General features: G+C 39.6%; 1 protein-coding gene across 2 annotated transcripts in view; it reads right to left on the minus strand.

The window, feature by feature from the left end:
* The window catches only part of Qser1 (glutamine and serine rich 1), a 66,449-nt gene that overhangs the window by 9,580 nt on the left and 41,169 nt on the right, over positions 1–15,700 (minus strand). For both annotated transcript variants that reach the window (XM_039104929.2, NM_001139493.1), the window contains exons 4-9: positions 11,981–12,306; positions 10,189–10,305; positions 9,440–9,573; positions 8,247–8,464; positions 2,997–3,134; positions 1,174–1,271 (exon numbers count right to left, since the gene is read on the minus strand). In XM_039104929.2, the coding sequence (XP_038960857.1) occupies positions 1,174–1,271; positions 2,997–3,134; positions 8,247–8,464; positions 9,440–9,573; positions 10,189–10,305; positions 11,981–12,306 (1,031 nt within the window). The remainder of the gene's footprint in view (positions 1–1,173; positions 1,272–2,996; positions 3,135–8,246; positions 8,465–9,439; positions 9,574–10,188; positions 10,306–11,980; positions 12,307–15,700) is intronic.

The raw sequence follows: 15,700 nt of genomic DNA on the forward strand, positions 1-15,700 counted from the left end.
CTTGTGGTCATCTTCCTGCCTCAACCTCAAGAATGCTGAACTTATAGGTATGATCTACCATGTTCTCATGGTGCTAATTGTTTCTAAAGGAAACATTTTTCTTGGTCTTCTATTTGAAGCATTTCAAGTAATATTTAACAGGGCTGGAGAGGTGGCTCAGCGGTTAAGAGCACTGATTATTCTAGAGGTCCTGAGTTCAATTCCCAGCAACCACACGGTGGCTCACAACCATCTGTAATGGGATTAGATACCATCCTCTCGTGTGGCTGAAGAGAGCAACTGTGTACTCACATATATAAGATAAATAAATCTTAAACAAAATTAGCTTTTTTCACAAATGTATGTAATCACCATCAATGGCGACAATAACAAACTCTGCTGAAGGAGACATAACAGATAGTTCACAATGTTACACATTAAATAGGAGGCCTGGGAAGTTTTCTAGACTGAGTAGCTTTTATGATAAATTTTCTGAGTTCAGATTACCTTTCAGTTCTATACTGCAAGTAACAAAAATACCAACTTACATTGCTAAATCTCCTTCCGAGTGTTGAGATTATAGGTATGTTCCCACACACCCAGCTAGTGTACACAAACAAGGGTGTTCATGAATGTTATCTGTATTGCATATGCAGCAGAAGAGGGCACTGGATTCCTGAGACTGGATCATAGATGGTTGTGAGCCACCGTGTGTGTAGGTGCTGGGAATCCAACCTGGGTCCACTGGAGAGCAGTGGGTGCTCTCATCTGCTGAGTCATCTTTCCATTCCAAAATGTGTACACTTTTAGAAATTATATGAGGACTGCACACACATTTTGCACAAAGTACATGTAAATAAAACACTAATCCACACACAGAAAATAAAAATTTGTCTTTGGAAAATATAAAAACATAAAAGAAACATAAGACTTGAATATGACAGTTTAAGAAAACACTTTTGGGAAACAAAAAATTATAGGAGGCACATTACATATAAATAACTGAAAATGAATTTAAACATAAATACACAAACAAGAAGCTAAAAATATGCTGAATAGACTTATGATGCATAAACTAATCTTGTTATATTTTCAAAAATTACCAAAGTAAGAATGACTCAGTTAGCTCCTCGTTCTATTCCGTTGAGACTGACTACTCTGAAGCCTGCTAAAGACATCACTAACAGGAAATACCTTGAACGGCTGGTCCAAATGAAGATTCACAAGCAGTCTTTTCCGGTTATCATTCAGCATGCCATCTATTTTTTTCATATGTGGTAAAAGAAGCTCATCTGAAATAATAATTTAATGAGATAAGCAATCAACATAAGTGTTTCCCCCTTTTGAGGGGGAACCTCAAACAACCTGTATATTAGAGGACATTAAATGTGATGGCTTATGTATAATAAAGCTTTTAAGAAGTAGGCATTTAATTAAGCTGGAGGTGGTGGCACACACCTTTAATCCCAGCATGTGCAGGCAGAGGCAGGAAGATCTCTGAGTTTAAGGACAGCCAGGGCTACACTGAGAAACCCTGTCTCTAAACAAACAAACGGCATTCACCTTTCAGAACAAAGGTCAGCCTGCACACTCAGTTTATCAAATGAGCAAGGAAGCAGCATCAACTTAACACAGCAATAGCATCTGTTGCCCAAGTCCTGCTTTTTCTTTTTTTTTTTTTTAAAGATTTATTTATTTATTATAGATGAGTACACTGTAGCTATCTTCAGACACACCAGAAGAGGGCATCAGATTCTATTACAGATGGTTGTGAGCCACCATGTGGTTGCTGGGACTTGAACTCAGGACCTCTGGAAGAGCAGTCAGTGCTCCCAACCTCTGAGCCATCTCTCCAGCCCCCTGCTTTTTCTTTCTTTTTCCGGAGGGACAAGTTTTTATTACATAGCCAGCTCTGACTGGCACAGAACTGGTATAGATCAGGTGAATATACCAGGTGAGCATTGATCCACTTGTTCCTGCCTCTCAAGAGCTGGGATTAAATATGTGCACCACCGTGCCTAATCCCTTATCTCAACTAAAACAAAAGAATGAGCACTAGGAGGACGGTTAACTCCTCTAAATCTCATTTACTATCCAACAAAAGTAATGCTACAAAATACAAACTGGTTTAACATTCTAAGTTATCGAGTATGAATAAGACTCGTTTTTCTGGCTAGTACTGGAGATGGAACCAGGGCCTTGCACACACTGGTAAAGTATGTACCTTATCATTAATTACAACCCCATTCAAAGATTTGGTTTGTTTGACACTGGGTCTCGCTATGTAATTCTAGCTGGCCTAGAATTCAGACACATCTGCCTTTGACTCCTGAATGCTGTGATTAAAGGTGTGTACTTCACTGAAATCTGGGGCAAAGAAAAAGTAGGGGAAGAAAAACAATTGTAACCCATTGTCAGAAATGAGTCAGAATGGTTATGTTAGAAAAGGGGAGAGTAACAGTATGACAGAAACAAATTAATCATTCTTGGTGACATATTAAATAGTTGGGGTTATCAAACTGTTAATTTACCAGCACAATATTGGCATACATTACATATACCACAATATATAAATAAACAACAGGTAAGCATTGGGGGAAAATGTCAAGTATGGTGGCATACACAGAGATCCCCATGCCTCTGCGACTCAAATGCTAAGATTACAGTAATGCGCCAATCCCATTTAATTCTGCGGTCTTGCCATTGAATTTAAGTGAAATTTTATACATGCAAAGGCTATGTTTGCATTAAAAGTTTAGTATATGTTACTAGAGTTCTTTAATAATTTTAATTATAAAGAAGGCCAAGCATGGTAGTGCACACCTTTAGTCCCAGCACTTGCAAGGCAGAGGCCTGGGGATCTGTGTGTTCCAGGCTAGCCTTGTCTATACAAGGAGACATTGTCTTAAAACAAACACAAAACTCCAAGAACAAACAACAAAATAAAACAAAAGAGACAACAGTGAGAAAATTTATTTAAACAAAATTTTTTGAATGAGCTTCTTAGCAGGTCATACCGTTGCTCTTTTCTAGGGCTTGCATGGTGTCAGGATCCAGAGCAATGCTGACGAGCAACTCCATGTAACTCTTGAAAGTTTCCTTCATTGCTCTTGTGTTTAGAAAACGAGTGACAGAGGGAGCTGGAGGCTCAAAGCCTAGGATGAATAAGAGACAGGACACTAATTTTTTTCCTTTCTGACTATTGTAACATTGTTTTTCATAATTGGTAGCCTATAAACAAGACTGAAGACAAATATTTCTTCTAATTTAATTCTTTCTGATTCTTTGTTTACAGACAATTCAGGCAGGGTGGGATAGATGGCTCAGTCAGTAAAGTGTTGGCGATCCGAATTCAGATCTCCAATTACCCACATTATTTCATATGAGTACACTGTAGCTGTCTTCAAACACACCAGCAGACAGCATCAGATCCCATTACAGATGGTTGTGAGCCACCATGTGGTTGCTGGGAATTGAACACAGGACCTCTGGAAGAGCAGTTAGTGCTCTTAACCACTGAGCCATCTCTCCAGCCACCCACTTACCCACATTTAAAAGCCAAGAATGGCACACACTTTTGTTTCTTTTTCTTTTCTTTTTTTTTCCGGAGCTGGGGACCGAACCCAGGGCCTTGGGCTTGCTAGGCAAGCGCTCTACCACTGAGCTAAATCCCCAACCCCTTGTTTCTTTTTCAAGACATGGTTTCTCTATGTAACAGTCTTGGCTGTCCTCAAACTCAATTTGTAGATCAGGATGGCGCTGAACTCACAGAGATCCACCTGCCTTTGCCTCCCAGGAGCTGGGATTAAAAGCATGCACCACCATGCCTGGCATGGCACATACTTTTAGTCCTACCACTGGGAAGGTAGAGACAGGAGGGCCCTTAGAAACTTGCTGGCCAGCCATTCTTGCCCAATCATGAGGCTCCAGGTTCAAATGGCAGACCCTGCCTCAGAGAAGAAAAAGGTGATGAGGAACGAAGGAAGGCACTGACAGCAACCTCTGTTATCTACATGTATGTGCATCAACACACACATGCAAGCACACCCAGGCACAGACAGACAAAAACATTCCAGATGAGTGGGACTGTGGTGACGTACACCTGCAATCCCTGCAGTTAGTAGGTGAGACAGGAAGATCAGGAGTTCAGGGTCATCAACAGCAATGTGCCATGTTTGAGGCTAGCCTGGTACACATAACACTCACACTCATGGCAGAGCTTGTTTTGCTCTGTGACGCAGGGTTTTGCACTTAGCAGTCTTCAAAAGCATTCACCTCCCAAGTGCTGAGATTATAGGTATGGGTCACCAGGCCAGCACTGTGGCACTGTAATACAGAACAAAGCCTAGAGAAGCAGCCTTCTAGAACAGAGCCTTGGTAGTGGTGGAGTTAAGAATGAATAGTGTTCAAGCTTGGGCATATAAAAAGCTTCCCACCTAACTGTGAGGCCTGGCACCACAGGAGCATTTGACACATGCCAGGTGAGAGCTAGTTTCTCTTTTGTCCTGGCTGGAATCTCAGCGATGTCTCTATGTCTAGTAAGAAAGCCAGGAGTTGGCATAGTGATGGGAGGCAGAGGTAGGAGGAGCTCTGTGAGTTCAAGACCAACTTGGTCTACATAAATTGCCCAGCAGCTAAGGTTACACAGTGAGGCTCTTGTTTCAAGAAACCAGATTAAACAAAACACTACACGACATGCACAAAAACAGATATTTTTTAATTCCTTTGTGTTTGTTTTTCAGAGAGGGTTTCTCTGTGTTACAGCCCTGGCTGCCCTGGATTCGCTTTGTAGAGCAAGCCTCTCCATGCCTCTGCCTCCCAAGTGCTGGGATTAAATAGGGTGAGTGACCCACATCCGACTCTCTTTATTTCTACACTTAAAATCATTACAGAATTCTAGTGACATGTACTAATTTTAGATGCAAACATAGCCTATGCACATTAAATTCTATCTAAGACTGCAGGATTAAATGGGATTGGTGGCACATGACTGGATCCCAGTACTCAGGAGGCCTCTTACAGGCACAAGGATTAAGAGTTCAATAAAGGCCAGAACTGGAGAGATAGCTCAGCAGTTAAGGGCACTGGATGCTCTTCCAGAGAACTTGGCTGGACCTGGAATTCTAAGAAAAAACTGATGCCCTATTCTGGCCTCTGTGGGCAGGAGTCCCAAATAGGGCACATATACATAAATACAAGCAAAATAGTCATACCTAGAAAATGAAAACAAGTCTTAAAATAAGGTCAAAACTAGGAACTGGAGAGATGGCTCAGTGATTAAGAACATATATGTTCCTGGGGAGGATGTAATTTTGATTCATAGCACCCATGGTGAGGCGATCACAGCTGCCTGTAACTCCAATTCCAGGGGATTCAACGTACCCATTTGACCTCTGCAAGCACTGTACTCAAATGCACAAAATCCACATTTCCACAAACATGGACAAGACAGACAGACAGACACACACCACATAATTAACAAGTTAAGTAATGTCTGTTAGTTCTAAGTAGTGAGAACCCTGACTCCAAAATGAAAACCAGGCTAGGCATGGTGGCTCGCACCCTAGCACTTTGAGGGCAAAGGCAGGTTGGTCTGGACATATAGCAAGTAGTAAGTACACATAGAGAGGCACTGCTATCTAGTAAGATCCTGTCTCAAAATCGAAAACAAACGAAAACCCTAAAACCTTGCGGTATTTATGAATGATAAGATGTAGCTGGTTCCAGGTAAAATGTGGAACCTAGAAAACCTGTACTCACCACTGCACGTTGAGCAGCTTCACAGCATTTGAAGGCTCCTGGATGACAGCAGTGGTGACACTACTGAATTATTTCCCGTATCAATGACTGAACTCAGGGTCCCAGGCATGTCAGACAAATCTACTACTAAGCCACACCCCAATCCTAAATGCTACTTTTTAAATATTCTAAAATAAAATGGGACCTAAATATAAAACTCTTAAGAAGAAAAGTTCAAATGTTGATGCCAATGGATTTGATTTTAACCACAACAAAACACAAGAAACAGAATCAGTAATTTGGGCTTCATCATAATATAAAACATTTAAAAAGACACCATATAGTATGGGAATTAATACTTTAAAATTATGCATATAATACAAGTTTAAAGCTCAGACTATAGCCACTAATATCAGCATTGAGGAGGTAGAGGCAGGGGCATCAGGAATTCAAAGTCATCTTGAACTGTATAGAATTGGGACCTACAGAGACCCTATCTCAAAAAACAAATTCAACTCAGAGACAAAAATCAAGACATCCTAAATTTAGCCACAAAAGGACAAGGAACCATTCCAATAATAAGCTACTAATGGAGCCTGGTGGTTGTGGCACACACCTTTAATCCCAGCACTTGGGAGGTAGAGGTAGGATCTGTGTTCAAGACCAGCCTGCTCTACAGAGGGCACTGACTCCCAATGTTCTCCCCTGACTTGACGTATGCCACAGCATACGTACACTTACACATGCACGCATACATGCAAGCATACATACAAACTCTACAAGTGAAAATAAAATTACCAGCATTTAAACCCATATTATAGGTGTCACGCTGCTTAACTAGTGACACCTAGTGGTAAACCATGTTACTTATGCTAGAAAACTGTTCCTTTTTAACCTGAGTGTCTAATTACAAATTAAGAAACCAAGTCCCGGGCTGGAGAGATGGCTCAGTGGTTAAGAGCACCGTCTGCTCTTCCAGAGGTCCTGAGTTCAATTCCCAGCAACCACATGGTGGCTCACAACCATCTGTAAAGAGATCTGATGCCCTTGTCTGGTGTATCTGAAGACAGTTACAGTGGACTTATATATAATAAATGAATAAATCTTTAAAAAAAAAAAAAAGAAAGAAAGAAACCAAGTCCCCCTAAGCAGTAAGTAACTAACTGCAAAAAGCACAAATAAGGCTTTAAATATATATACTGGGCAGTGAACTTCCTTATAATACTAATACATATGCTTCTATCTTGAATGTTTAATTCACAGCTATCTTGTATGTGTACACATATGACAGTTTGTTGCAGCACGCATCTACAGGTCAGAGGACAACTAACAACAACAAAAATCACACACACCCTTAATCCAAGCACTCAGGATGCAAAGGCAAGAGGCCTTCTGTGAGTTCCAGGACATCCAGGACTACTTAGGGAGATTCTGTCAGAAAACAAAGCATCTGTCTTGCTTCTTACATTTGTTTCCACTACTTGGGTTCTGATGTCATTTTTGCCTGAAACTGGTCTAACGATCACATTTAAAATCTTGTCATATTGCTTTAACTTGAGTTCCTCCAAAAACTCTCCTTTGTTTATAAAGACCCTAGACTCCCAGCTTTAGCTTGGCTTCAACAGCCTGCCTTCCATTTCCTTTGTCTCTATTGTTAGGTCTTAGAGGAATGAGCTCCAGTAAACTTTCCTCAAGAGTCATATGGTGGATACTTTAGCTTTTTTCTGGTCACATGGTCTCTGTACCACAACTCAAAAGTACAACTATAAGAAATCATGTATTTCCAAACAGTATCTGTGGGCTGTTATCCACAAAAGTTGGGCAGCAATCAGATGTCTGTAAGCAAGACTGCCAGCCTCTGTCCTCTGCTGAACCCTTTGAAATTTCTTGTACATATTATACTCCATGTTTTGATAGCTAATAGAATAAGTGCTGTATATTCTTGCTTTGTACATGTTTTAAACTCTACTACGGCAAATATTGATAGACATATTTAATGTCATATTATCATATTATACTAATTAATTACAGTTTGGATTGTTTCATCCAAGATTTGTCTTCTGGCATAAACACAGATGTAGGATTTGGGGACCACAGGATGTTTTCTTTAAGGTTAATTACTTTTGTTTATGTAAACATCTATGCGAATCCATGAGTTTATGTGTAGCACATGTGTGCAGGAACTGGAATTACAGGCAGTTGTGCTTTGACTGATGTGTTGCTGGGAACTGCCACTGAGCCATCTCCCCACGGTAGGCCTTGTAACCCCCAGACTTAGTAGATAATTGGTATTCCTTAGGCTAGAACACATCAAAGTGAGCTCTGCCTTTCCTGCTTTCCAGAGCCACACGTGTAGACTAACTGTGTTCTGTAGGGTGTAGTTTGTACAAAGCACAATGAACTTTGTACTGTGGCATCAACCTGCATATCAACTGAGCAAATTTGATCTGAACTGCCACCACCATCATCCCCTCCATTCCTGCACACCATCCAAAAGTATCAAAATACTAATTTCTTGGGGAACTCACCCTCATCCTCACTACTGCTAGAACGGACCTCAGGAGACGATTCAGATTGTGAGGATGAAAATTCTTCCTTCCATTTCTTCCTTTTCTTTGGTGGTGGCTCAGCCTTTACTTTGAGCTGTTTCGCTTTGGGTTTTGTAGAAGGGGCTTTTATAGTTGTAGTTTTTGATACTGGTGGGTCAGAAGTTTTACTGATACTACTTGGTTTAGATGGAATATTTCTGCAATGTTAAAAATTTTTTTATTAAAATCATTAAATCTTTTAAGATTAAAAAAACAAAAAGAACTTTTATGATTAATAAGATTAAACATGCTCAGATCAACACTTCCAAAATAAAGTTCATATGCTACACACAACTCGAATAACTCCCATAGCATTTTTCTGAAACAGATTGAGACTGACACTCCGTGTTCAATTATTAAGGGACTAATAACCTAATCTTTATCCCACCAAACTCCTTATGGATTAATTTCCCAGAGAATATGAGATATGGAAAACCAAATCCAGCTCTGATGTTCGGGTGGTTACTAAGTTCTGACACAGAAATGCAAACGCACTGGTCTCAGACCTCTGAAGATTTGTCCGATGCTGAATCTAAAAATTTCTGTGGTTAAAGTCCATCATGACACCTGGATCAGCAGCTTGAAAATAGGTGGTGATCTTAATTAACCTAGACCCACTGATGACAGTAGATTGATGAGAGTACCTAGGGTCATACCCACATTCTAATACCTATCACAGAGTCAGTCATACCAGTTACCTCCCAGACTCATGCTGCAGACAACCCAAGCACATTGATCTTTGATAGGCCTACTATGTGCTGACCTGATAATGTACATGTCTGTGTGCCCCCTAGCCCCCAATCATCTTGCTGTAACCCCAACAATCATTTATTTCTTATACCCTACTGATGGAAAAGAGGGCTCCTGAGAGGTTCCGTCACAGTTGGATTCAATAAATTTTATACCTTCTGTCTTTTCCATTTTACTATAGCGACACCAAAAGACCCAAGCAAAGAAGACACCTATTCCACCAGAGAGCCACTAGCCTTGCAATGCCCACCTCGTTCTCTGAAAAGGACTCACTTACTGCAAAGGTACTGCAGCATTCTCAGTCTTTAACTGACAAGATAGACCCTTTAGACAATAACAATACCCAAATAAATCCATAATACATAACAGAAGAAAACAAATACCTGACAGTTTGTGAAGGCTTATTTCTTGGCTTTTTGGAACACACTCTGACATATTCCTTTTTGTTTGCATTTTCAATGAACTTCACATATATCCTTTTGTATTTAGTTTTTGCATCTCCAAAATACCCAAGGTACTAAAGAAAAAAGTATTTGAATTATATAATTATATAATCTACACTTAAATATTATGCTGTTAAGTTCATGGTCAGCCATCCTTTGTATTTTCTAAAATATATCCATAATCAGACTAATTTTATCCTGATTTTAAGAATGGGTAGGGAGAGAGAGGGAGAGGGGGCAGGGGAAGTGGAGAGGGAGAGGGCGAGGGAGAAATAGAGAAAGGGAGAAAGCGAGCGTGAGTAAGCATGTACAAGTGAGTGCTGGCACCTGAGGAAGAGCTGGAGTTATAGGAAGTTATGAGCTTCCTAACATGAACTCAGCTCCAGTTCAAGAGTTGTATGCATTACTAACTTCAGAGCTATCTTTTCAGCTGTTTCTTCATTTCACTTATTTATTTTAAATTTTGTGCCTATGTGTCTGTGTGGGCATGTGCATGTGAGTGCGGGTGTCCTCAGTAATGAGGAGAGCGCATAGGATCCCCTAGAGCTGGAGTTATCATTCTTCATGCCATGGGGGTCCTCTGCAGGAGCAGCCAGTGCTGATATCAGGAAGGTAGGTGCATTTGACCCCTTCTCCATTCACCTGAGAGTCAGTTTAGAAGAGCACGTAGAATCAAGCATTTTACTTACACTATTTGTAGCTGCAAATTCTCTTTGCCCATCCCGAATTTCAGGAACAAATTTCTGTAACAAAGCTTTCTGTACTTTCCAAATAGCTGGGGGCTCTTTCCCTGTATTTAAAGCCTCCTATAATAAGCAAAATTAATTACATTTAGGAAAATATCAACATGCTTATATTTATAGATTGTTACTGTGGGTAGGAATCTTTAAGGGCTACCTTTACTTTTCACCCCTTCCCTTCTCTCATGGAGGGAAGTAGGGAGTTGAGGAAAGGTCTCTATGTTGCCTGGGTGGTCCTGGAATCTGTATGTAGATCAGGCTGACTTTAACCCTACAGAGAGCACCTGCCTCTGCCTGCTGTGTACTGGTATTAAGGGTATGCACAACTACACCCAGCATAACTCTTTATCTCTTATCTATGGCCGAGTTTCTACAATAATCACCCACACACACACACAACCTTGTGGTTGTGACATCAAAACAAAGGTCTTGATTAACATGCTAATGAAGAATGAAGGGTGCAGGGAGGGGGGCTGTGGATATATAGATAAACTTGATCCCTAAAAATGATTCTATTCAGCCTTCGCTTCAGTTTTCCCCCAAAAGAGGAGCTTGCTAACACGAAACCCATTGCCCTTTTAACTAACTAAGATGACTGGAAGAAACTGTTAGTGGTATTATCTTCTCATTTGTGCAGTTTTATAACATCTAAAACAAATATGCTACAGTTGTAACAGGAGTTAACTATCAATGGTAGGATCATAGACAATGTGAATGTTACAGTCTTCCTTATTCTATCTAATTCCTTTGCTTTCCTTCTCAATTTAAAAACAATGCCAGCAAAATCAAACAAACAAAACTCCAAAAATATATTAAGTACGGCTAGCTATCTAGGTACACTGGCTCAACCTATTATCCCAACATTTGGAAGGTTGAGTCAAGAGAACTACTGGTAGTTCAAGGCTATCCGGAATTAAAACTACAACAACAACAACAACAACAACAACAACAACAACAACAACAACAACAGCAGGCTATGTAACAAGAGACTAAAATACTAACCAAAATAAGTATGACTTAGATCATTTCTTTTCTTTTTTCTTTTTTTTTTTTTTTTGGTTCTTTTTTTCGGAGCTGGGGACCGAACCCAGGGCCTTGCGCTTCCTAGGCAAGCGCTCTACCACTGAGCTAAATCCCCAACCCCCTTAGATAATTTCTTATGAATTATACCATTCTACTCATGGTGCTACAATTTAAGCTCTAAAATTAAATCCAAATTCATGTTTATGTTAGTTCTGTTATTTTCTAATATCCCTAATAATGTATTCAGTTGGTAGTCCTGAAAAAAATTAACAGTTCTATAATTTGGACTTAAGATGTAGCTTAACTGGTAAAGTGATTGCTTAGTACAGACAAGGCCCTGACTCAGTCCTAAGGACTGCATAAAACTGTATAAGGTGGTACACACATGTAATCCCAGTCTTTCAATGGTAGAGGGTAGAGGATCACAAGTTTAAGGTCATCCTCAGCTTCATGGCATGTCCACACGGGGCCAGCCTGAACTACATGAAACTCCCATCTCAACAAACATCTGCTCCGTGTGATAGCCCTTGCCACAGTGCCAACCTGGGCTATAGAGTAACAGGCTAGATGAATTAATGAAATTATAAATATGACATTCAGTCCAACCTTATCAAACTCATAAACTTTTTGTTTTGCAATGCAGGTGTGCCACTGAAATCATGAAAACACAAGCACTCCAAGAGCACCAGACCCTTTACCCCTGGGAACATTCACTCACCTTAAAGGTCTCTATGTCTTCTATCTTTACAACAAATTCATCACGTTCCCTGTATTGGCCTTCACCTTCACTTTCAACATTTTCCTCATCTATAAAACCTTCTATTGCAACTGTGTCCTGTCCTTTCGCCAACTGGTCTGAAGGAAGACTATCAAGTTCGATGGCTGTGGGGGGTTCTGTGGAGTTGACGTTTTCCACAGTGTTGACAGCTAATGAGGTCAAGTGAAGGTCTTGTTTAACTGTACCAACAACAGAGGAGGGAGTGGGAGTGACACCAGCAGTCTCAGCAGATGCACCAGGAGTTGCCACAGGTAGAGTTTCTGAAACTAAAGCACACAGACAGAATCAGCGACACATATTTAAACAGTTATATGTTTTGAGTAATGTCTGAAACATTACCATAAGTATTTTTGCAATCAGTTGCTTGGAAATAATACCATGGAAAGAAATTAAGGGATGGTTGTTAATTCAAGAATTAGAGGTGCATGGGGTTGGGGATTTAGCTCAGTGGTAGAGCGCTTGCCTAGCAAGCTCAAGGCCCTGGGTTCGGTCCTCAGCTCCGAAAAAAAGAAAAAAAAAAAAAAGAAAAAAAAGAAAAAAAAAAGAATTAGAGGTGCAAATTGAATTCAGATAAGAATGCAGTACAAATTTACAGTTGTGACCAAACTATGTTACATACATCAAAGATAATTTCAAAAGACAGAGACACAAAAACGATAGAAAATAAGGAAGGGTCAGATAACCAATATGCTTTAAGAACTCCTAGAAGGAAGGAGAATTGGATATGAAAAAGATAAGAAACAGGTTGGAGAGCTGGCGAGTAGCTGAGAAAGCACTGGGTACTTTTCCAAAAGATTTCCAGCACCTCCACGGCACCTCCGAGATGTCTCAGTTGCAGGAGACCTGATGCTTCCAATGGACACTGGGTATGTACATGGTGCAGACTACCATGCAGCCATCCCCCTTCATACACACACACACACACACACAAAACCAAATACTTTAAAATAGCAACAGAAACTACTAAAATAAAGTAATACTATAAATTAGATGAAATGAACTCCTAGAAAGAAACAAATTATTGAGAACGCAAGACAAATGAAAAATATAAACTAATTAGTCAAATAAAAAAAAGAAAATTAAAAACTCATCCTATAAAGAAAAAGTACAGGTCCCAGAGACAGGACTGCTGAATTCTACCAACAGTGAAAGAACTAATACTTAATAAAATAATAGTAATGAGAAAACTAGGTCAGTATCCCTAATGATATAAACATAACAATCTTCGCAAAATCTAGTGAATATATCTTGTAAAGAGTTATACAAGGGATAGTTGTAGCTCAGTGGTAGAGCCCATTCCATCAGGCACAAGCCTGTCGATCCATAGCATAAACATAAATAAATTAAATAAATAATAAGAACAAATTCATAACTAAAAACATATTATTGGGGTTGGGGATTTAGCTCAGTGGTAGAGCGCTTGCCTAGGAAGTGCAAGGCCCTGGGTTCGGTCCCCAGCTCCGAAAAAAAGAACAAAAAACAAACAAACAAACAAACAAAAAAAACCATATTATTATGACTATTACCTACCTTAGGAATATAATTCACATAATATACTATGTTAGTGGTACAATGGGCGAAAAAAGAAAATCACAGGATCATTAATAGGCATAGAAAAAGTATTTTGCAAAATTTAGTACTTTTTCATTCTAGAAAATGATCAACTTAAAAATAGAAGTTCCTGGAAAAGTGCTGGAAAGATAGTTCAGTGGTTAAGACTGCTCTTCCAGAGGTCCTGAGTTCAATTCTCAGCAACCACATGGTTTCTCACAACCATCTGTAACGGGATCCAATGCTCTCTTCTGTTGTGTCTAAAGACAGCAACAGTGTACTCACATACATAAGTAAATAATAATAAAGAATATATAGAAGCTCCCCAACTTCAAAGGATATTGACAAAAAACCCTCAGTTAACACTATACATAATGAAGAAAACTGGTGTCTTCCCCCAGCTAATATCTGAAGAAATTATTTGAAGATAACATAGACCAAGATAGCTTTGCATGCACATATTAAAGATGTGTGCCACCATGTCCAGTTTATTGGTAATTTTCAATATTTTGCTGAAATGTTTATGTCCTTTGTTCATTTTTAAAAAGGCCAGAAGTATTTGGAGCTGGAATTACAAGGGTTTGTGGGGCCTCCATGGGAGTCTGATAGATAGTAAGTGCTGTTAACCACCAAACCATCTCTCCAATTCCCTTTGCTCATTTAAAAGTTGATGATTTGTCTTTTTTAAAAAATGACTTATTTATTTATGTATATGAGAACACTCACTGTCTTCAGAAACCACAAGAAGGCATCTGATCCCATTACAGATGGTTGTGAGCCACTATGTGGTTGCTGGGAATTGAACTCAGGACCTCTGGAAGAACAGTTAATGCTCTTAACCACTGAGCCATCTCTCCAGTCCTGATTTGTCTTTTTATAATAGAATGGTTAAGTGGCCTACATGTACTTTAGATAAACGTCTCTGGTAAAAACCCAATATTACACACTTCATTCTCATCTACTTGGCTGGGAACAGCAGTTACAGCACAAATGTTACAAATTTAATGAAATTCAGTTTTTCTCAAATCGAACAGGCTCTTGGTGGTATGCTAAAATTATAACCTAACTTAGGTCATAAGGGACAAGGTAAAGGTTCAACTCTACTCTTTCATAGGTGGCTGATAGTTGTTCTGATACTATGTGTTGAAAACATACATCTTTTGCCAGTCAGTGCTTTATCAGTTCTGTTGAAAGTCATTTGGTCACAAATGCAGGGATGTTTGCCAGGCAGAGGCAAAGACAGGCAGATCTCTGAATCAGAGATGAGTTCTAGGACAGCCAGTGTTGTGTAGAGAAACTGTGTCAAAATAAGTAAACAAATAAATACCAACAAGCACACAAAACTTTACCACACAATACAAATAAGAAACATACACTCAGGAGATGGAGGCAGGATAATCAGTAGTTCAAGGTCATCTTCTGCAGACCAGCAATACACAAGGATACACAAGGCCCTGTCTCGAAACAAGGATGTATATAAATACATCCAAAAAAAAAAAAAAAAAAAAAAAAAAAAACAAAAAACAAAAAAAAACCCAAAAAAACCAAACAAACACCCCCCCCCCACATGGGGTTTATGCAAACCTAAGTAGACCAACCTACCCTGAACTCATAGAGATCTAGCTGCCACTGCCTTAAGTACAGATACTTAACTAAAGCACCTGTCACCACTCCTGCCTGACTCCAAAAGAACATGTACTTATCAAATAGTAAAGGGGAAAAGTGTAGCAATACTATATACTGTGGTCCTAGTAACATTAAAGATGAAACTTTAAAAACTAAGTGCAGTGAGAGATGGCTCAGTGGTTATGAGCACTGACTGCTCTTCCAGAGGTCCTGAGTTCAATTCCCAGCAACCACATGGTGTTCACAACCATCTGTAATGGGATCTGATGCCCTCTTCTGGTATAAGCATAAAATACGCAGGTGTAAAAGCAAAGCAATTCACTTAGTGGGTATCTCAGCAGGTTATGTGGTACCTTTAACTTACGTATTTGCTTTCTAGAAAATAGCATTTATTATGAACAGTTTCTTCCTTATCCACTTTCTAGCCACATTCCATTGCTTTCAATGCTCCCCTTTCTGTTCCAAGTCAATGCCCATTCAGTT

This window comes from Rattus norvegicus, chromosome 3, assembly GCF_036323735.1.
Source record: "Rattus norvegicus strain BN/NHsdMcwi chromosome 3, GRCr8, whole genome shotgun sequence".
NCBI classification, from domain to species: Eukaryota; Metazoa; Chordata; class Mammalia; order Rodentia; family Muridae; genus Rattus; species Rattus norvegicus.